The sequence below is a fragment of the Alosa pseudoharengus genome, unplaced genomic scaffold, assembly GCF_046254945.1.
Source record: "Alosa pseudoharengus isolate Yale_2024_CS ecotype anadromous, Long Island Sound unplaced genomic scaffold, YU_APseudo_1.1 YU_APseudo_1.1_scf_12, whole genome shotgun sequence".
NCBI classification, from domain to species: Eukaryota; Metazoa; Chordata; class Actinopteri; order Clupeiformes; family Clupeidae; genus Alosa; species Alosa pseudoharengus.
The window spans coordinates 7,376,161-7,396,793 of NW_027468587.1; the positions used below are offsets into that span (position 1 = coordinate 7,376,161).

The 20,633-nt window shown below is 41.8% G+C and overlaps 2 protein-coding genes across 2 annotated transcripts; both read left to right on the forward strand.

The window, feature by feature from the left end:
• Positions 1-880: 880 nt before the first annotated feature.
• rnf144b (ring finger protein 144B) lies at positions 881-11,300 on the forward strand. The gene is made up of 8 exons (XM_076279958.1): positions 881-1,100; positions 3,985-4,177; positions 5,695-5,799; positions 6,561-6,621; positions 7,482-7,689; positions 8,148-8,277; positions 8,516-8,605; positions 9,566-11,300. The coding sequence occupies exons 2-8, from the start codon at positions 4,064-4,066 to the stop codon at positions 9,728-9,730; spliced, it is 873 nt and encodes a 290-aa protein (XP_076136073.1). The 5' UTR covers positions 881-1,100; positions 3,985-4,063; the 3' UTR covers positions 9,731-11,300.
• A 32-nt stretch (positions 11,301-11,332) lies between these two features.
• LOC143118843 (uncharacterized) lies at positions 11,333-20,411 on the forward strand. Its single transcript, XM_076279957.1, has 14 exons — positions 11,333-11,631; positions 12,136-12,212; positions 14,757-14,829; positions 14,920-15,035; positions 15,196-15,221; positions 16,244-16,381; positions 16,989-17,098; positions 17,180-17,275; positions 17,372-17,455; positions 17,712-17,838; positions 18,227-18,332; positions 19,145-19,327; positions 19,488-19,562; positions 19,806-20,411. Exons 1-14 carry the CDS (start codon positions 11,610-11,612, stop codon positions 19,887-19,889), a joined length of 1,317 nt encoding a protein of 438 aa, XP_076136072.1. The 5' UTR covers positions 11,333-11,609; the 3' UTR covers positions 19,890-20,411.
• The last annotated feature ends 222 nt before the right edge of the window (positions 20,412-20,633 follow it).

Genomic DNA, 20,633 nt, shown 5'->3' on the forward strand with positions numbered 1-20,633 from the left:
CAGGAAAACAACATGAAGGAGGCATGGGACAGCATGAAGACTATCACTGGCCTGAAGAAGAGCAGCAGCTCTGTGGAGGGGCACCCCCGTCCCTAAAAAGCCACACCCTCCTGCCAAGTTTCCCTTTAACAAGCGTTAATTGTTTTTGTTGTCCTCATGATTTCCTTTTAAAAGTTTCTTATATTAAAAAGGAGCAATCAATTATCAACAATGACAAGCCAGCTGGAACCTGCCATTCTCTCCCTTCTGGTGCGCGCTCACTCAGACGCATTCCCAATTAAAATGAGTAGCAAAACGTTCAAATTATACCTAATGGAGACTGAGAGGACCCAACAAGTAACATCCTTATGTAAGATGCTGTGGGTGCAGTTTGACATTGTAAACGTTCACTAAGAATAGTGAAAAGCAGTTAGCAGTAAAGCTACTCTGGCCAAATTGTGGTGCCCCTCTCTCCCTTGGTGCCCTACGCACAGTGCGTGATGCGCGTGGTGGTAGCGGCGGCACAGGACACTTTGTTCCAGGTGCGTTTAGCCTATTGCCCATTGACAACTTGACAAGGCCGACGAGGCTATGATTGAAATTCGGGACTGGAGCTGTCCCTAACGGAACAAATAAAAATCACTCAAAATACGGGATGTCCCGACAATTCCTTAGTATCACGGGACTCGGTGCTCTGCAACAGATTTAGCGCAGGCTTTTATCCCCAATACGAATTACATATGGGATACCGGTAGTCTCTCGTCTCACCAGCCTCTTTTCCTAAGCAATCTGTAAAATAATATGAAATTACTACAGGACACAATGAGTTAATATGTCTAAATCATAGCCTACTGCTGGAGGATGAGGAAGCAGGAAGTAGTGTACCGATTGCCTCGCGATCTCGCGCCCGCTGTTGACTCGGGCGGTACCGCACAGGTCTTCTTTTGGGCGATGGCGGGGAGGGACATCTGCTAATCGGACTTTTAAATGGGTGGTGCTTTAGGATGCCGAGCTGACTGTACGAGTTTTTTTCTTAAAAACACGATTGTGTATCAACAGATGTGTCAAAGACACTGCGTCGGTGGGGAAGGACTGGAACAGCCACACTTACTGATAGTAAGGTAAGAATATCAGTGTTCACCACCTTGTATGCCCATGAGTAGAATGAAATAGCAACAGCCTGTGATTGCCAGAGAAATTAGGTTCGGGTAGGCTGGGTGTAGCCTAATACAAACATAGGCTAGAAGTGGGACAGTCACACAGCAACCTAGGAGTCTGAGGAGGCCGTTTTCATACCTGTCTATCCGTATGAACTATGGCGACTTCTACTTTTTTTTTTTTTTTTTAAGTTATTACTACTGCGTAACCACTCCATCGGGAGGTTGGAACCCGGCTTTGAGAGGCTATTAAGAATGTATCTTGCCTACATTAGGTTCTCATATCTTGGATAATAATTGGTGACTTTCTCGTATCCCGGATAATGATAAGTGCGTGACTTATTTAAGGCTACCTGAAAGAAAAGGCTGTACTTTGGAGTTTTGGTAATACGCGTCTCTTACTAGTGGGATCATCATCTTTTCTCTGGAAACTCTGCCTCTTATGTGCGAATACACTAGGGACTGTCAAATTGCTTTAACTGTCAACTGCTTTACGAGTGGGAACGGATGGGAACTATGCTAGAGATCTGAAATCAAAGGGAAGGCTGAGCACATCTAAATTGTAATATTTTTTTTAGTGGCTGAATTAACATCAACCACAAAATGATTGAGGAGCTGCTCCACAACTCCTGCTTACTTTCATCCAGTAATAAATATGGTATTAAAGTATGTAGGCAAACCCACCATGCCCCTCCCAATAAGTAGGTGATGTTGAAATGGCACATTATAATGATATTTTCCCTTTAGTTTACCTCAACAAACAGAAGCTATATGCAGCCTTTTCAAGAATGACAGTGCAGAAAGAATTGTGGAATTGTGCACATTGTGATAATTGTGTTGTGGGGAGGCTCAGGGACAGAGGCAATGTGGAAATACAACTGCAATGTTAACATACTGATTTCTGCTGTAAATATTTCAGCTATCCAAACAACACACATTGAAGCCTACAGTAGCTTTTAAGAGCAGCAGCTTTCTAGCATTTAGCTCACTATTATGTTGTGTTTTATCCTTGTGGCTGTTCCAATTGGCCCTTCATCATGTCAATCTGAGGATAGGCTATTGAAAGGGCGATACTGATAGGATCTGCTGGTGTCTTGCTAAAGATTGTGACCCCCTGCTCTCTGCTTTTCTGGTTAAACTGGTCCAACACGGTTCATTAACACTAAACCCATACACAGGACTTCAAGACCTAAACACACACACACATCCTCCAGGACTTAAACACAGGATAAAACACTCACATCAAACCCATTATTGTTGGAAATCAAGAGTGATGCTGAATAATTTAATAAGCATTACATTTTCTTTTTTTCTGGAAAACACTGATGATTGTTTGTTTGCTTTTGTCTGTCTTTAAATTAAAGACAGTGTTTTAAAATGGCCCGAGACCGATCATTGACATGCCAAGCAGGAATTACACAACTGACTTAAGATGGTTGTATAGGTTTACTTAAAATGTCAACTTTGAGTAGTTTTGGCCTGTGTACATTTACTTGAATTCATTCCCAAAATTTAAGTAAATGTACACAGGCCAAGTTATACAAGTTGTCCCCTTATTGTATGCAATGTTGTATTTTTGGACTTACTGAGTGCACCTTGCTTCCACCTGTCAGTTGTCCCATTTGGAATGCAAAAACTTTGAAGCTCGATATATCTCAAAAGGTCAAGTAAGGTCATGGAAGATGTTGTGAATAGAGACATCTCAATCACCAGCATAATGAAGGTCATGTTTGTGCTGTTGATCGTGCCTGGAAATTCCCTGTCTGCGCAGCAACGCACAGCATTCAAGCATGCAAAAAATCACTGCGAATTCCAAGCTGACTCGTCAAATAAAATGACGGTCTAATCATTCTGTCAGCTTTCATTCACACGCTGTATATTCATCTGATGTCTTTAATCCTGTTGTAAGGAACATGTTCTTCCACAAATGTGGAACACTGTGCTCACAGCATATCTGATTGTGAATGTGCATTGTTCGTCCTGATGATGTCAGCTCTGCTAGGAGTGATATGCCACTTCGCTCATAAGAGACTTACAGGGCTGCTTTCTCTGTAAAATCACACTCTCTATATGAAAAGCAGAGCCCACTCTGTTTCCATCTGACTATTTCAGATGTTCTCTGAGCACAATTGAAGAGAACAGGCTTGTGTTTGGGGCTACTTCTTTTGGATGTATCACTAGTGTGAGGCAAGATGGCATTTTAAAAGGGCCAAAATATAATCAGTGAAAGGACAGTGTTCCGCAAGACTTTAAATCTGCCGTAAGTTTGTTCCGTAAGTTTTCATTACAACTTGCTGGGTCCCTATGCAGTCTGTTCATCTGTTTTGCGCCATGGGCAGACTATGCTAGGCCCATGGAGGCCAAACAAACCACCGCACAGAGGAGACTCACCACTTCATGGGATCCATGGGATCCTATTACAGTTACTGCTATTATCTGGTGATGCTCAACTAAATCCAGCGCTTGTCTGATCATAATTTAACTCTGATGGCAAGGACACTAACAAAAAAAAAAACATGTTCAAAAACATGACACTACATCACTACTAAACATGTATTTTCTCTGCCTAAACTGGGACGCAAGCTGCATGAAATGAACAATGTGAACTGGGATAATAAACTATCCTCTAAAAATTTGGAGCACGGCCATTGCTTATTTACACCAAATATTAATTAGGTACAAGATAAGTTTCCTGTAAAAGTTAATAAACGGCATTATTAAAGCCAACCCCTGTTTGAGTGAAACCACTGTTTACCATTTGCTGTGTACTTGTGCTGTCATGGTAAGCTAGTGAGTCTCAGTGGCCCAGTCCATCCACTCACCCAACCCAATCTCCTCTCGTCCACAGGGCCATGGAGGGTCACTCTCAGGAGTCTGCCTGGGTGGTGTGGTAAACAGGCAGCAGGTTCCCAAGCCTCTCCTTCACCATGGCAGGCAGCGCCTCTGCACCAGCTACCATCTTCTGCAAGCTGTGTCTCAGCCACCACCCAGAGGGAGATGCCAGCACATTGCACGCCTGTGGATGTGTTTTCTGCACTCAGGTCAGTACTAGGGTACGGTGGCCAGGTTATAATCATTTGGGGAATTTAGGGACATGATTTGCGTATTTGTTATAGGAAGGTTTGGTTGCTTCGATTGATGGAATATCTTATCATATCTGATGAATTCCTATATTACGTATCAATGATATTGTGTCTCCTAGTGACTGAGAATATTTTATGGCTTTTATTGAAACACTGGAACGTTTCAGTTCAAATTAAGGGTGATCGCCAGATTTTGGAGAGAGTGTTGTCACGAGCAGGTGTTTATCTACACAAGGGCTTTCGGTTGCTAACGGTAAGGACACTCACACAGTCTGACTGTAAACAACACACAATGGCTTCTCAGTGTTGCCTGAGAACACCTTCCTTGTTTTCCCGTCACCTCTTGTAAGCGCAGCCAAACAAGTTTTGGTCAATACAGGGAGTGAGTTTATGCCAGCAGATTTAACCACATTCTTCACGGTTACTTAAGCATTATGTATGTGGTTACTACTAGAGAAACGTTACTTTTAAAATAATTTGTTGTGGAACTGAGATCAGTTTGTTGTGGAGAGTACAAAAACTGTGACTTGAACCATGTTTTGTTCTTTTCATGGTGATTTTAAGCAACACATTATTTAACTTTATCATTGAAACTGATTTCTAGTAGGCAGCCTTAGATTTGTTTTTATTTTGTACACAAAGGTTATAGGTGACCCGTATGACCTTAAGGATTTGTGCAGAGCAGCACACAATTCAGTGAATATCTACTGTGCATAAATTATACATGTAACACATATAAAATGCAGAGGATCACCATCGCTTTGTTACAGCTGTTCAGCATGTGTGTTAAGCCAAAACAGGCCAGTTTTAACCAACAGAGCAAGTGACACACATCCATACAGTATCTTATCGTGTATTCCGTCACACATCCATACAGTATCTTATCGTGTATTCCGTCACACATCCATACAGTATCTTATCGTGTATTCCGTCACTCATCCATACAGTATCTTGTATTCCGTCACACATCCATACAGGATCTTATCGTGTATTCCGTCACACATCCATACAGTATCTTATTGTGTATTCCGTCACACATCCATACAGTATCTTATTGTGTATTCCGTCACTCATCCATACAGTATCTTATCTTGTATTCTGTCACACATCCATACAGTATCTTATTGTGTATTCCGTCACTCATCCATACAGTATCTTATCTTGTATTCCGTCACTCATCCATACAGTATCTTATCTTGTATTCCGTCACACATCCATACAGTATGTTATTGTGTATTCCGTCACTCACCACCTCAGCCTGGTGTGTGGTGTTGATTCTGGTGCATTATGGCTGCTGTGCATCACCTTGGTGGATGCTACACATTGGTGGTGGTTAGTGAGGTTCCTTCACTGCAAAGCACTTTGGGTGCCTTAAAAAGTGCTATAGGAATGCCATGTGTTGTTGTTGTGTTGTTGTGTTGTTGTTGTTGATTTTATTCAGTCATGCTGTCCCTGTCTTTGTCCCGCTGTCCCAGTGTCTGCAGCAGTATGTGAGCCTGTGTGTCCGGGAGGGTGGGGGTTCCCTGGTCACCTGCCCTGACCCTTCCTGTCAGGCCACGCAGGGACTTTCCGACTCCGAGGTACCACGGCAACCAGCATGGCTGATTAACATGCAAATAGGGAGATTGTGACTGGAGATGTCCCCTTTTTACTCTCTCTCACACACACACACACACACACACATACACATACACACACACACACATGCATATACACACACGCATACACACACGTATACACACACACACACACACACACACACACACACACACATGCATACACACACACATGCAGAGCTTGCTGGATTATTGTAATGTTAACTGTTATTGTTAATTCTTCGAATTTAGGATAAAAGTGTTATGCTAAATACCATGACCCCACTGTTGTTTTGTTGTTTAAATGTAAAGTCCCTTTGCATGTGTAAAGTCCTATTTGCAGTGGCCAATGCAGAACATGAAGAGGCAAAAATGAAAGTCACAATCCCCTTGCATAAGTTGGATTAGTGAATGTGCTAAAGTAAAACCACACGGCTGCTAATCAGACTATTTAGTCTCTTCTGGCGCCTAAACCTCACTTAGTGATTCAGAAGCTAATTTTCTCATAAGCCTCTCCTCAGACCTTTGTACTCTAGCCAACATGCCCCAGTCTCCTGAGAAATCAATATTTCAACAACAAGCCTTCTTTTGGTCTGACAACTAAGGGAAACAATGATGTGAAGACAGCCTTGTTGAGAATGAATGAATGAATATCTATCTATCTATCTATCTGTCTGTCTATCTATCTATCTATCTATCTATCTATCTATCTAATAGTCGGTATTTCTTTGTGTTTTTCCCTTGAGGTTGCCTGCTACGTGTCTGAGGAGCAGTTGGAGTTGTACAAGCGGCTGAAGTTTGAGAGAGGTACTGTGTGGTGTCTTGTCTGATCTGCTGCTAGCTCATGTGACTGAGGGTTACCTGAGGTCTACCTGCCATCTGCTGACATTAACACCCATGAGTTCCCCTCAGGGTTAACTGTCTGAAACAGAGAGAAATGTTGCTCATCCAGCATTATTTGTTTTTTTTTGTTACCTTGATTGGTAGCTTAACCTGAAACAGCTTTGTAAAGCTTTTGTTTTGAAGTCTCACATTTTTTATACTCTTTTTCTATGCATATTATAGTGACAAACTGTTCCCCCAACATTGTGAGGAACATAACACCTTTGTGCAAATTCCAAAGGAAAGCAACAGTCCAGGAATCAAAATAAAGTTCATGAACGAAGCCCTTTCAGGCACAGCAGGCCAGACAAAGAGCTCATTTAAACTGGAAGAAGGAAGTCTCTTGTCTGTCCTTCACATGCTTGCCTGGTAGATGCCAACTTCTCAGTATGCCTGATCTCATCTGAGCTTGCTAGCCAAGAGAGCTGCAGAGTCTGGTTAGTACTGCAAGGAGGACATGGCATCTCTGCTTTGCATACCTGTGGACCGTATATCAGGTTATGATTTTGTTTCCCTTGCCCCCAGTAGAGGGGCAGAGGCTATTTTCATCGGTTCCTTTTCGTCAGTCAATGTGTGTGTGTGTGTGTGTGTGTGTGTGTGTGTGTGTGTGTGTGTGTGTCCACTTACTTAACACAGCGGCCACCATGTCTCTGTCCTCCTACATGATCTGTATGCAGTCCCCCCCCACACACACACACTTTCAGACCAATTAAAGAGGTGATGGTCAACTGACTGCTCATGTTTTCTTACTGTTGTTACTGTTGTGTTTTTCCCACTTTCCTCAGAGGTGCAGCTGGATCCCAGTAAGGCCTGGTGCCCAGTGATACACTGCCAGGCTGTGTGCTGCGTCGTGCCCGGTGTAGAGGGCACACCATCGCCTCTGCCGGTCCCCTGCCCGGCCTGCCACAACATCTTCTGCTTCGACTGCAAACAGCCCTGGCAGGAGGGGCATGTGTGTTCCAGTAGCCAGCCACTCACATCAGAGGGAGACAGGTGTGTGTGTCTGTGTGTGTGTGTGTGTGTCTGAGTGTGTGTGTGTGTGTGTGTGTGTGTGTGTGTGTGTGTGTGTGTGTCTCTGTGTGTGTGTGTGTGTGTGTGTGTGGGGGGGGGGGGGGGGTGTTTGTGTGTGTGTTTGTGTGTGTGTTTGTGTGTGTGTGTGTGTGTGTGTGTGTGTGTGTGTGTGTGTGTGTGTGTGTGTGTGTGTGTGTGTGTGCGAGAACAGAACAGAGACAGCTCTTTCTGTTGCAAGTTGAATGACTTTGTAGTCAGCAAGTCAAATTGTCAGTCAGTGAATCACATAAAAATGCAATTTAGAAATGCAATGTCAAATGTCATTGCAATGCAATGTCAAAAAATGCAATTTAGAAATGTTATATCTTGAATGCCTATCGACTACAGCTGTTACCAGTGGAGGCAGATATCTGATTCTCCTTCATTCTCTGTATGTCCAGTTCTACTGATGCCCCCATTAAACAGTGTCCCATGTGTGGCATCTACATCGAGCGCAACCAGGGCTGTGCCCAGATGCTCTGCAAGAACTGCAATCACACCTTCTGCTGGTACTGCCTCCAGAACCTAGACGTGAGTCCTGCTAAACCCCCCCTTCACTGGAAAAAAACAAATCTGTGACTAGGTTTTAGGATCTGCTGAGGCACCACTACACTTCTGTCTTTCATACAGTCATTGCATTCATGCACATGCAATCCTTGTGCAAGGAATGAGGAAATGCAGTGTTTTTGTCTGTGAAATTTTTGTTTTTTTTAAACTGTAATGTTATAATTGTGGTCATACTCATACTTGTCTTACGGTATGCACTCAGGGTGACATCTTCCTGAGGCACTATGACAAAGGCCCTTGCAAATACAAGCTGGGCCACTCACGGGCCTCTGTTATGTGGAACAGAACGCAGGTAAGACTTGGCTTGCCACCCTTAAGGTACAGTATACTCATGCAATTAGCAGATGCATCAATGTACACTGCGCGGGTAAGACTTGGCTTGCCACCCTTAGGTATACTCATGCAATTATCAGATGCATCAATGCACACTGCGCAGGTAAGACTTCGCTTGCCACCCTTAAGGTATACTCATGCAATTATCAGATGCATCAATACACACTGGCCCACAACATGCTGAGGGAAATGCACGTTTGTATTAGAGAGCGTTTTCATAAGAGGCTTATGACTCAGGGACGGACAGGGACAAACATGACTTGATGAACTTCATAGGCATATGCCAGTGCTGAAGTTTGCAATTATGATTGATAAGTCCATGTGGTTTTACCCATTTCTCAAGGATTCAAGCCTTTTCATAATTCCTGGGAATTCAGACCTTAACTGACAGGAATACCTGGCTGTGACTGATATATTAGAAGTGCAAGATGTTGTGCTAGTACATAAGCTTCCATTATTAATGGGTTCTTCCCTTCATTTTGTAATGACAATGTATGGACTCCTGACAAGATTGGGTATGAAGGGAAGGGCATCTCCCTTCTCAGAAAGTCTTTGTTAAATTCCGTCTGGTAAATCAGAGTGCATGCACACTTCTCACTATAGTAAGCACATACGCATAGCTGTAATGAAGATTGTGTGGAGGCCTTCAGCACCACCTGGTGTACTGAAATGGACTTGCAGAGTAATTACCATAGATCTTCAGAAGTTCTAGGAGCACTCTTTCAAGAAAGCTGATATATGCAGCAGGCTTCTGAAACTTTAGCAGCAATTATTAACTCTGTGTAAATGGACTCTTTGGCTATTGAATTTGGACTGAGCAGGAGTATATATGAATGACAGTGAATGAAGAAAGAGAGAGAGAGAGAGAGAGAAAGAGGGGATTTTCTCATCCTGTCCTCATCTCTTTTCTGTTTCCCAGGTGGTGGCAGTGCTCGTGGGCGCCAGTATCACCATGTTGCTGACCTTTCCTTTCCTGCTGTTGGCCTCCCCGTGCATCTTGTGTTGCATCTTCAAACCCTGTCACGGAAAGAAGCGGAAAAAGAAGATGAAAAAGAATGGAAAAAGCGTTCCCTCTGACCAATAGCCTAGTCTGTTCACACACACACATATACACACACACCAATAGCCTAGTCTGTTCACACACACACACACATATAGACACAGGCATACACACACACACACACCAATAGCCTAGTCTGTTCACACACACACACACACATATAGACACACACACCAATAGCCTAGTCTGTTCACACACACACACACACACACACACACACACACACACACACACACCAATAGCCTAGTCTGTTCACACACACACATATACACACACACACACACCAATAGCCTAGTCTGTTCACACACACACACACACATATACACACACACACACACACCAATAGCCTAGTCTGTTCACACACACACACACACACCAATAGCCTAGTCTGTTCACACACACACACACACACCAATAGCCTAGTCTGTTCACACACACACACACACACACATATAGACACACGCATACACACACACACACACACACATATACACACACACACACACCAATAGCCTAGTCTGTTCACACACACACACACACACACATATAGACACACACATACACACACACACACACCAATAGCCTAGTCTGTTCACACACACACACACACATATAGACACACACATACACACACACACACACATATACACACACACACACACCAATAGCCTAGTCTGTTCACACACACACACACATATAGACACACATACACACACACACACACACACACATATACACACACACACACACCAATAGCCTAGTCTGTTCACACACACACACACACACACACACACACACACACACACACACACACACACACACACACACACACACACACACAAACACATATAGACACACACATAGACTTTCTCATACACACACACACACACACACACACACATAGACACACACACATAGACTCTCTCTCTCACACACACACACACACACACACAAACACACACACACACGCACAAACCAGTCTTGTTAAAGGTACACAAGTGCCTCGCTCGGCAGTGCCTGGTGTTTGGTGGTCAGGATTTTTGTGTTGCCTTTCATTGATTTATGCAAAATGTGTGTTGTTATAAGATAAACAACCACATCTTTGGACCATAAACATTTAAATAGTTCCTTGAAACAATGTGAAGCGTAGTGGTACTGTGATGCAGGGGGGAAATGCATAAACGGTGCATGTATTGTTGTGGAGGGACATGCCAGGATATCATTTTAGAGTTGCAGTAGAGTAAGTGCACTATATGCTGTTAAAGCAGCGGTAAATAAGAGAGATTGAGGCACATGCCAAGAATTACTGGCAAAGCTGCAGTGTCTGGCATTTACACATATTTTACAAGTTGTCAGGTAACTTAAAGAGGTGTTTTATGCTAGTTGTTTAATGCGAAAAATATTAAAAGCTGATTGTATCTTTAAAAGTTTCCACTTGTTCCAGACCAAAGGTTATGCTGGTGGTGTGTATGTGTATGACTGACTGCATATGTACATTTGTGTTCATATGTTCACATGAGTGGGTTATTTTTACATTTTGTTGATATTTCTTCCCCTGATATTTTGTCATATTAATTAAAACCATGAACATGAATGTGTGTGTTTGTGTCAGCACTCCATGTTATTGAGCTGGCGAAATCACTTCTAAAGCCTGCTGCAAGTCAGGTGCTGTGGACAGAAGTAAGATAGTATAATTCATAATAAACAGCAAACTTGGTAACCTTTGGAATCGGAATCATAGAATATAGTTGATATATTGAGGAAGAGGTGCCTATGAACTAGGATAGGCTACCTAATGCGTCCTTAAGAGACATCTGCTGGTCACCTTCAGTATCAGTAGGCTATAGCCTATATGCAACGGAAACGATTTCTTTAAAGAAAACTTCAGAAAAACGTTATTGCAATGTCTACAGAGTATTTTCGAGGTAACTACAATGCTTTATCACAAAATATGTTCATATGCGTAAGATATTGTCACCCAAAATGAGTCCGGACAACTAGAAAATTGCGTTTAGCAGCTGAGTGCGTTTGAACATATTTTCTGAAAATGCTGTCAGTAACACGTACGGTTGTTTGTCTACTTTGTAACATTGGTCATTTTTGCTAAACTCCCAGCAAACCTAGTCTGCAGACCACTCAATTTGACTTATTACGACGTTTTCGCGCAAGTTTATTTGTCACTCGCTAACTACACTGCACAGCATGCTGTTTGTGACACGCAGGAAAGCACAGGTCAGCCTTGCTAGCTAGGGCCGTGTGGATTTGTATCTGCATTTGTGTCCATATAGCCATAACACAACATAGGTAGGTTAGGCCTAGCCCAAGGCCTACCGCGTCACAACAGTTAATGGTCTAAATGCTGTAAACACACAAGGCACTTTAGCAGAGTTTAAAATGATGGTTCGTCAAATGTTTAATTTATTTCACAGATATTTCAAAGATTCCATATTCGCCCAGCGCTGGTGCCAAGGACGTGTTGTGCTTTAAGCACTACAATGCTGGGGAAGTAAGTAAGCCCATTTTTTTGAACTTCTTTTCTGTTCTAGACAAGTCCAAGTCCAGCATTTCCCTTGCCCCCTAGTGGTATGACCTCAAACACAACCACATCATTAACCAGATTATGTCATATTGATATTTATCAGTCAGCACTTCTCTTCTCTCTTAATTGAAACAAAATACTCTCAAACAAATGTTCCTATTGACATGTGCAGTTTTATAAATCACACTAAACTTTGCAAATAGAGTAGGCTACATTAATGCTCGAGACAAAATATCTTGTAATACTAACGTATTGTTATGTATAGGCTACTAGTCAGGTAGAACCCCAGGATAGGTGTGACATAAGGTACTAATGCAATTTTTTTGCTTAAATTGATAGTTTAGGGGGTGTAGACTCAGAATCTGACGGGTGCCGCTCCGGCACCCTTGAGCATTTTTTTTAATGACATAATTTGCCACGCCCCCTTTTTTCGACCATAAAAAAATAACTAGATGCACATTACTGTATAAACCCATCATGTATGGTATCAAATGAAAGCTCTTCTCAAACAGAAATCAATGATGTCAATAAAATGCTAAAATGATTTCAAGTCCCTCCAGAGAACATAATAACTGTAATGCCTGGTAAGGTCACACCGCTGAAATGGTAGGCTGAGCAACAAATTGTCTCAACAATTAATCAAATAGACAAAGTAACAAGGAACAAAGTAGTTCAGATTCTGAAAGCAACTATATACAGAACATGTTGCCAGGCTGGCCTTGTACACATCACAAACATCAAATGTCTCCTCCAAAAAACATTCACTCAATCAGACATTTCTCCCTCGCTGTCATCAGTATCCTCCACTGAAAGTGTAGCCATCTTCAGATTTTTATTTGCACCATCTTCACCACCACTACTGCAATGGCAGTAGGTGGTGCATGGTAGTCCATCTGACTGACAGCAGCAAGAGGCCCTGGAGCATGCTGGCACTGCCTTGCATCCACAAGCAACAAGCTGTAGACTCGTTTTGGGTGCAATGTCAGTGTTGCCATGAACAGGCACAGGAATTCCATCCTCTATTTTCCAGCCAAACAGGGATACATCATCAGTACACACAGGAGGTGTTTTTTTTTGGTCAGCTGCTCTCCACAGAAAGACTTGCAGCCATGCATACTTGATGTGTTCTGCTGCATATTCTCTTGTTGGAGGAAGACTCTTTATTTTAGGAGGGTCTCTTTTCTTGGTGAATAGCATGTATCTCAAGTTACTGAGGCTTTCAACAGTCTTTCCATAGTAGAGGCAAGAAAGGAAATCCATTCCTGCCTTCATGCTCATCAGCTTCTACAGTACATTTGTAAAATTCTTCAAATCAAGATTCCTCTTGAGTATCAAATTGATTGCTGAGGTTTTCTCTTTGCCATATGAACATGACACACTGTCACAACCAAACAATGCATGAACAGCCAACAAATCATAATATTTGTCTCCTAATTTTGCAGCCATAGCATTAATGTCAATTACTTTGGGCATCCATGGCCTACTGGTTAGGGAATCGGACTTGTGACTGAAGGGTGGCCAGTTCGATCCCCGACTGGTAGAGAAAATGTGGGTGGGGGGAGTGACTTAACAGCGTTCTCCCACATCCATATCCACGGATGAGGTGCCCTTGAGCCCAGCTCCCTGCTCCCCGGATCAAGGGTTGCCCACTGCTCCGGGTGTGTATGTGTACTCCTAGTGTGCTCACTGCTCTAGGGTGTGTGTGTTTAAATGGGTGTACACTGTTTGTGTGGGTGTATTGTACACTACCCCCGGATGGGTAAAATGCAGAGCACAAATTCCTTGTATCTGTGGGGTCAGCCATATGTTCCCACATTTCTAGGGTTAGGGTTAGGCCTGAGGTGTGGGTTAGGGTTAGGGGACATAGGGCTGTGGGAACATAGGCATACTCCCGTACTGGTATATGTAAGTATACTTAGGCAGCCATGGTCTACTGGTTAGGGCTTCGGGCTTCGGGTTTGAAACCAAAGGATTGCCGGTTCGATCCCCGACCAGTAGGGCACAGTTGAAGTGCGCTTGAGCAAGGCACCTGGCCCCTCACTGCTCCCCGAGCGCCACTGTAGCAAGTCAACTCACTGCTCCGGGTTAGTGTGCGCTTCACCTCATGTGTGCTCATTGTGTGCTTCATCTCACTACCTAATTTGACCTTAAAGGTCACTTTGCAAAAGGTATTTTGTTCTCTGGAGGGACCTAAACTATTTTTTTTCTACTTTGTTATGGTCAAAGCTGATTTCTGTATGAAAGGAGCTTTAATTTGATACCATACATGATGGCTTTATATGTTAATGTCTATTTAGATGATTTTCTATGATCAAAAAAGGGGTGTGGCAGCTGATGCCATTTTAAAGAAAATGCTCAAGGGTGCCGGAGCGGCACCCGTCAGATTCTGAAAGGACACCCCCTTAGCTACCAATTTATGCAAAAAAAATGCATTAGTACCTCATGTCACACTTATGCCCAAATTCCACAAAGTTCTACCTGACTATACTGAAAGGCTACCTCTTTTAACAGGTGTTGCATGGAAGAACGATGGAGGACTGGCTAAGGTTCTCTGTATGCTACTGGCATTCCTTCTGTGGAACTGGTAAGATTCTTTAGTTTATTAAGTTAATTTCTGGTCTTGAGGTGAACCCTTGCTTAGTTGTTTATCAGTGATGTTTAATCTGCATGGCAGGTGCTGATCCTTTTGGATTCCCCACGCTCCATCGACCTTGGAATGAGGGAGGCAGCACAATGGAATCGGCAAAGAAAAGACTCCATGCTGCCTTTGAATTCTTCACTAAACTTGGTGTAAGAAATCTGTGCATGGGCTGTTTGTTTGAGACACGTAACACACTGCAGTGGTGTATGTGTATGTGATGCACTAATTAATGGATTGTAGTCTAGATTCAGTATATCACATTGAGCCACAAAGAACCACATTGATTTTTCATTTTCTTTCCCTTTCAAGGTGAAGTATTACACATTCCATGACAGGTATGCCATTAGCAATCTTGCAGTGCTCTGTGAACCTAATGCACATGCTCTGTGCTACATTCTAAAATGAATGTACATGTTTTATTCAGCTCTGTGTCAATTGAGCACAACCTTACTGTTTGCCCTCCGATCCTAGAATTGAACAACATATGCACCCGAGTCCTTTTTTTACCTTTCCTTTTTAACCTTAGTGTAGGGTAGGGTAGGGTAAATGTTGCTGGATGACGTTCTGTTAGTATCTATATATGTTTGTGTTTCTTTGCAGATGTTTTTGTCCATAGCAACTTCATTGTATTTGAACCAAAGACCATACAAAATGCACCAGAGAGGTAGCTCACTCCTCTGTTCAGTGCTTGCTAAGAAACTCCACACAGTGTTTTGTTATTGTTCAGGGAACAGGCCCACTTTGTTTGTTTCCAGTTTGTTTCACAGAGTCAGGACTGTGTATGAAGACCAGGTTTTTTACAATGTTCTCAGAGAATGCAGAGCTAGTAGATCGTGAGGAGATATTCGCTGAATGTTACAAAAAAGTATTACGTGTTAGAAATCACTTAGCATCGCTTACCCACCCTTTAGCTGGGGAATTTTGAACATTCTAACAACAGATTCCATTCCACAACAATTCAAGGTTCTAAACTTTCATGTTGAATTTGATGAACCCAGAGACGTATAAAGGTACCTTTACACCAAAGATCCTTGATCACTAGCTCCGCTTTAATCCTCTCTGTTTATACGGCTCTGGATGAAGCCAGATATTCTTTAGAATGTTCATATTCCAACATTGTCGTCACACTAGTGTGACGGTACCTAATAAAGAAAGGTTAGCCTACTCTTTCTCTTAACCCTTAAAGATGTACCGTCACACCGGTGTGATGGGAATGTTGGAAAATGAACGTTCTAAAGAATATCTGGCTTCATTGAATTCAACATGGAATTTTAGAACATTCAATTGTTGCGGAACGAAATCTTATGTTAGAATGTTGAAAAAAACACACCTTTAAGAGTTAATCTTCCTCTGTCAGAGACATGGCCCCAGAGGGGTCCACTCTGGAGGAGTCCAACTGTAACCTGGACGAGGTGACCGACCTGGCCCTGGTACTCCAGAAGCAGACAGGGGTCAAAGTGCTGTGGGTCACCTGCAACCTGTTTGCCCATCCCAGGTCAGTTTAAGCATGGACAACACTGTTCTGGTCTTTAAAAGTGTTCTGTAACAGCCTTACTCTACATGTGGTTTGATTGCTTTAATGATTGGGATGGTTTAAGTGCAATCAGTTTGTCTGCACAATAGTCTTTCATATAGCTGCACAATGCACATTCCACATAGTAGTTATTGTCCATAAAACAGTTTAAAGGTGCCATGTGTAATGTCCGCCAAAAAATCAATTCATACTCCACATTACATAAAAGATGGGGGCAGTATACCTCCAGAAAGTGAGTTGGTCTACCCTAGAGTAACAACCGAGAAACGTGTATTGCAGTTTGGCTGGCAGTTATGTTGCCCGCATACCGCCTCCCATGGCCGAAACTGGTATTATGACACCTGTTGGGCTGTGGCTAGTAATTTAGCATGCTAATTCAGGTTGATATCTCTGCAGCACTATACCTTGTCATTTTTTTTATGACATCATCGCCCTTATTTCTTCTCATTCTTTTGATGCGTGTAGCTCATTTTTTGGATATTTTTACCCTTAATTCTTACACATGGCACCTTTAAAGGAAAATCAAAGAAAGTGTGTTATGCAAAGAATCAAATATATTCCTGAACAGGTACATGAATGGTGCATCCACGAATCCAGACAGTCATGTGCTGGCCTACGCTGGGGCCCAGGTGAAGAAAGGACTGGATGTGGCCAAGAAATTAGGCGCTGAAAACTTTGGTTAGATTTCTCATTATGTTGGCTTGCTAAAAGGACAAAGAGTACTACACAGCCCTTTATGACACTTGATTTCTCACTCAGTGTTCTGGGGAGGCAGAGAGGGCTTCCTCTCAATCTACAACACTGATGTGGCTGCTGAGTTGAAACATATGGCAAACTTTTTCAAAATGGCAGTTGGTAAGTTTCAGAGTTTAGAGAAATGTTTAGTATCTGTCAGAATCCCTTCTGCTATGAAGCACTGTACAATATATGCACGTTGCATTTTTTTCTCAGCGTACAAGGAAAAGATTGGCCTGAAGTGCCAGTTCCTCATTGAGCCAAAGCCGAAGGAGCCATGCAAGCACCAGTATGATTACGGTGGGATACTGTTCCTAATCAATCCTAAAATGAACGAAGAAACATTCATATTGTTACTGGTTTAATTTTATAGCTACAGTGTTGGTCAAATAAATTTTCAATATGGACAACTTTATTTTGCCTTTTGCTATATAGCTCAATACAAACAATATCCACAATGGTTTAAAAAAAACTGTATATTTGTAGAATTTGTACATTTCAAACTGTCATGTCATCCCTCTTGAATGAATCCCCTGATATGATGTTTATTACACAGACGCTATGAGTGTTATTGGTTTCCTGAAACATTATGGCCTGGATCAACATTTCAAGCTCAACATCGAACCTAACCACACCACTCTCGCTGGCCATTCCTATGAACACGACATTGTCATGGCCTCTGTGTAAGATTGCTCCACCATTTTCACCTCAAAGGCACTATTGATCTGACACGATCCATTTGTGCTCCTCGAGTCAGTTATCACCATGTCTGCCAGAAGGCTAAAAATGACTTAGTGAGTTAAAGAGGGATAGATGGAAACTAAAGGGGGTGAAAGTCTTTCAATATTGCTTGGTGAGATCACTTCACACATGATTCAGTCCTCAACTAAATATCCCTCTTGATAATAATAATAATAATAATAATAATAATAATACATATTTGGTCAAATAATAAGGTACATCAACCTGCATTTCTACATTTGGGACTAGAGATCCTTGAGGCCTAATTGTAAATGGCTTGCTTTCCGTTAAACATGCATATCTTTGAAAACCTGTGGCCCCTGTTTTCAGGTTTGGAATGCTGGGGTCTGTAGACTCCAACACTGGATCACCTGATCTCGGCTGGGACACTGACCAGTTCCCCATGGACATCAGGAACACCACCATAGTGATGAAGGTCAGAAAGGCAATACAGTTATATTGCAGGTTTTGAATTGCATGTTTGCGTACTTATGTTAGAATATAGAATAATTAAAATGGAATATAGAATGGAATAAAATGACCTTTTTAATGTAAACCCCTACCCCTACTTTTATATAGTGCCTTCAAGATACCCCTTTGTTAAGTGACCTTGGGTATCTTGAAAGACACTATATAAAAGGTATCATCATTATTATTAAACGTCATCCTTGGGTCACCCTGTATGCAGTAGCATTATTTTCTGTTCTAGCTGATAAGTCAGTGCGGTTACATGCATCCAAACAATCAGATTTCACTCTGATTAAATTCTTTACTCCAACTAATAATGTCATGTAACCTGAGTTCTCAGATTGAACTCCAATTTTATAAAATCAGAAAAGATAACCTGGAGAAGCCTATTTGATTTCACTCCGATTAAATTTGTCATGTAACCAAATACAGTTAAAGTTTATAATGTTCTATGGAACCTTATTGTTGTGGAATGTTGTTAGAATGTTCAAACTTGTTCTACTTGTTCACTTAGCATGTAAACTGGAGTATTCCAAATTCAGATAATTCTCCGATTTACTCTGATTGTTTTGCACATGTAATTGCACATGTAATTGCACTGCGTGATATTAGAATGCCTTTATTGTCATTGCACATAGTGACAACGAAATTCAATTGCACTTCCCCTAGTGGTGACACATAACAAGACACATGAGACATGAAACATGAACTACACCTAAGACTGTAAATATAAATGTCTATAAATGTAGTCGCTGACCCCTCATGCCCTGATTCCTTTAGACCGTGATTGAACAGGGTGGTCTGCAGCCAGGGGGCTTGAACTTTGATGCCAAAGTTCGGCGTGAGTCCACAGACCTGGAGGACCTGTTCATAGCCCATATTGCAGCCATGGATGCTTTTGCAAGAGGCTTAAGAAATGCTGTTCGGATTATTGAAGAAGGAGTTATTGATGGCATGCTTAAGGTGCAATTACACACAAATTCTTTTTGTATAGTTTTAAAATGTGCATACTGCTTTCTGTATTAACATTTAATGTGTATGGCAATGTGTTTAAGTTTAGTAATATAGCTGTTAATTGTTATCAACTTAACTAAACTGTGTGTGTTCCTTGGAATTTGAGCAGGAGCGTTACCTGAGTTTCAAGGAGGGTATTGGACAGAAAGTGGACGAGGGTAAGACCTCACTGGAAGAACTTGAGGTACGATCCGAGAGGGTGGGATTACAATAAGCAGAACAAACCCAGTTTGTTCATGAGTCATGAATGCATTCATTTAATTTTCCCAATGTAGTTTCATCCAGTAATGTTCTGACCCATTTTCTGTTTTTTTTTTTTTTTTTTTTTTAAATGTGGTCACACATTTAACATGCAATAAGTGCTTATTCAGAAGCTTTTTGTATATTCTGTAATCACTCTCTACCTGTTTTGGTGTTTGTTTTACAGGAATTCATTAAGCAAAATGGAGAACCAAAGGTCACATCAGGAAAGCAGGAGAAATGTGAATCTGTTTTTAATCATTACCTGTGATTGAATGAGGAATTAATTTTTTTCTAATCTGGGTCAAATTTAGTTGATTGAAGCCTAGTTGTAGTTGTGCTTTGTGGTAGTTGTGCTTTAGACTTTGAACTAGTTTCATGATGTTGTCTAGTCTGTTTATGTATGCTATTACCCTACTTACTATCTCACACTGCAGAGAGCAGGATTTCACAAAATGGCTAGAAAATTCAAATTTCACTTTTATTGCCAGTTGTTTGTTAGTCTGTATGACTATTGCATTGAAGAATGAATCACTGGTGCCTGACACTTGAAACTGACTAATGTAGAGGAAAGATAAAAAAAAATCTGTACACCTCCTCTTTAACCGGACCCCACCCCCATATTCACATATGATAGACCAAATGAAATAAAACTAAAATGTAAAAAAAAATCTACAATGGTATAGAAAAACACTTCATGTTTAATGCTCTTGTTTTGAACATTTTTATCATGATTTCGACTATTGATGTGAGCATTTCCTTGTCTGTTTGTCCGAAAATATAATAAAATTGAAATCACAGGTTGAAGACACCTCTACAGTGACATCACATCATACTATTCTTCCCTCATTCAGTGCTCCAACCAGCTGTCTAGGATTGGCCAATGGCCAGATAGCGTGAGCTCTGCTCACCGAGAAAGGTATCACGATTGGTAGAATTCGAGTTGCGAGGGCGGGACAGGCGCGCCGCAATCCTCCAATGAATGATACAGTCATTATCATAAAATATTCAGCAT

What these genes read in the sequence shown, in the direction of transcription:
- rnf144b (XM_076279958.1), top strand. Translation starts at nt 4,064, where the DNA reads ATGGCAGGCAGCGCCTCTGCACCAGCTACCATCTTCTGCAAGCTGTGT. An exon ending in GATGTGTTTTCTGCACTCAG is followed by an intron (nt 4,178 to 5,694) that starts GTCAGTACTAGG and finishes CCGCTGTCCCAG; the next exon opens with TGTCTGCAGCAGTATGTGAG. An exon ending in TTATGTGGAACAGAACGCAG is followed by an intron (nt 8,606 to 9,565) that starts GTAAGACTTGGC and finishes TCTGTTTCCCAG; the next exon opens with GTGGTGGCAGTGCTCGTGGG.
- LOC143118843 (XM_076279957.1), top strand. Translation starts at nt 11,610, where the DNA reads ATGTCTACAGAGTATTTTCGAG. An exon ending in AGCACTACAATGCTGGGGAA is followed by an intron (nt 12,213 to 14,756) that starts GTAAGTAAGCCC and finishes CTCTTTTAACAG; the next exon opens with GTGTTGCATGGAAGAACGAT. An exon ending in GACATTGTCATGGCCTCTGT is followed by an intron (nt 17,839 to 18,226) that starts GTAAGATTGCTC and finishes CCCTGTTTTCAG; the next exon opens with GTTTGGAATGCTGGGGTCTG.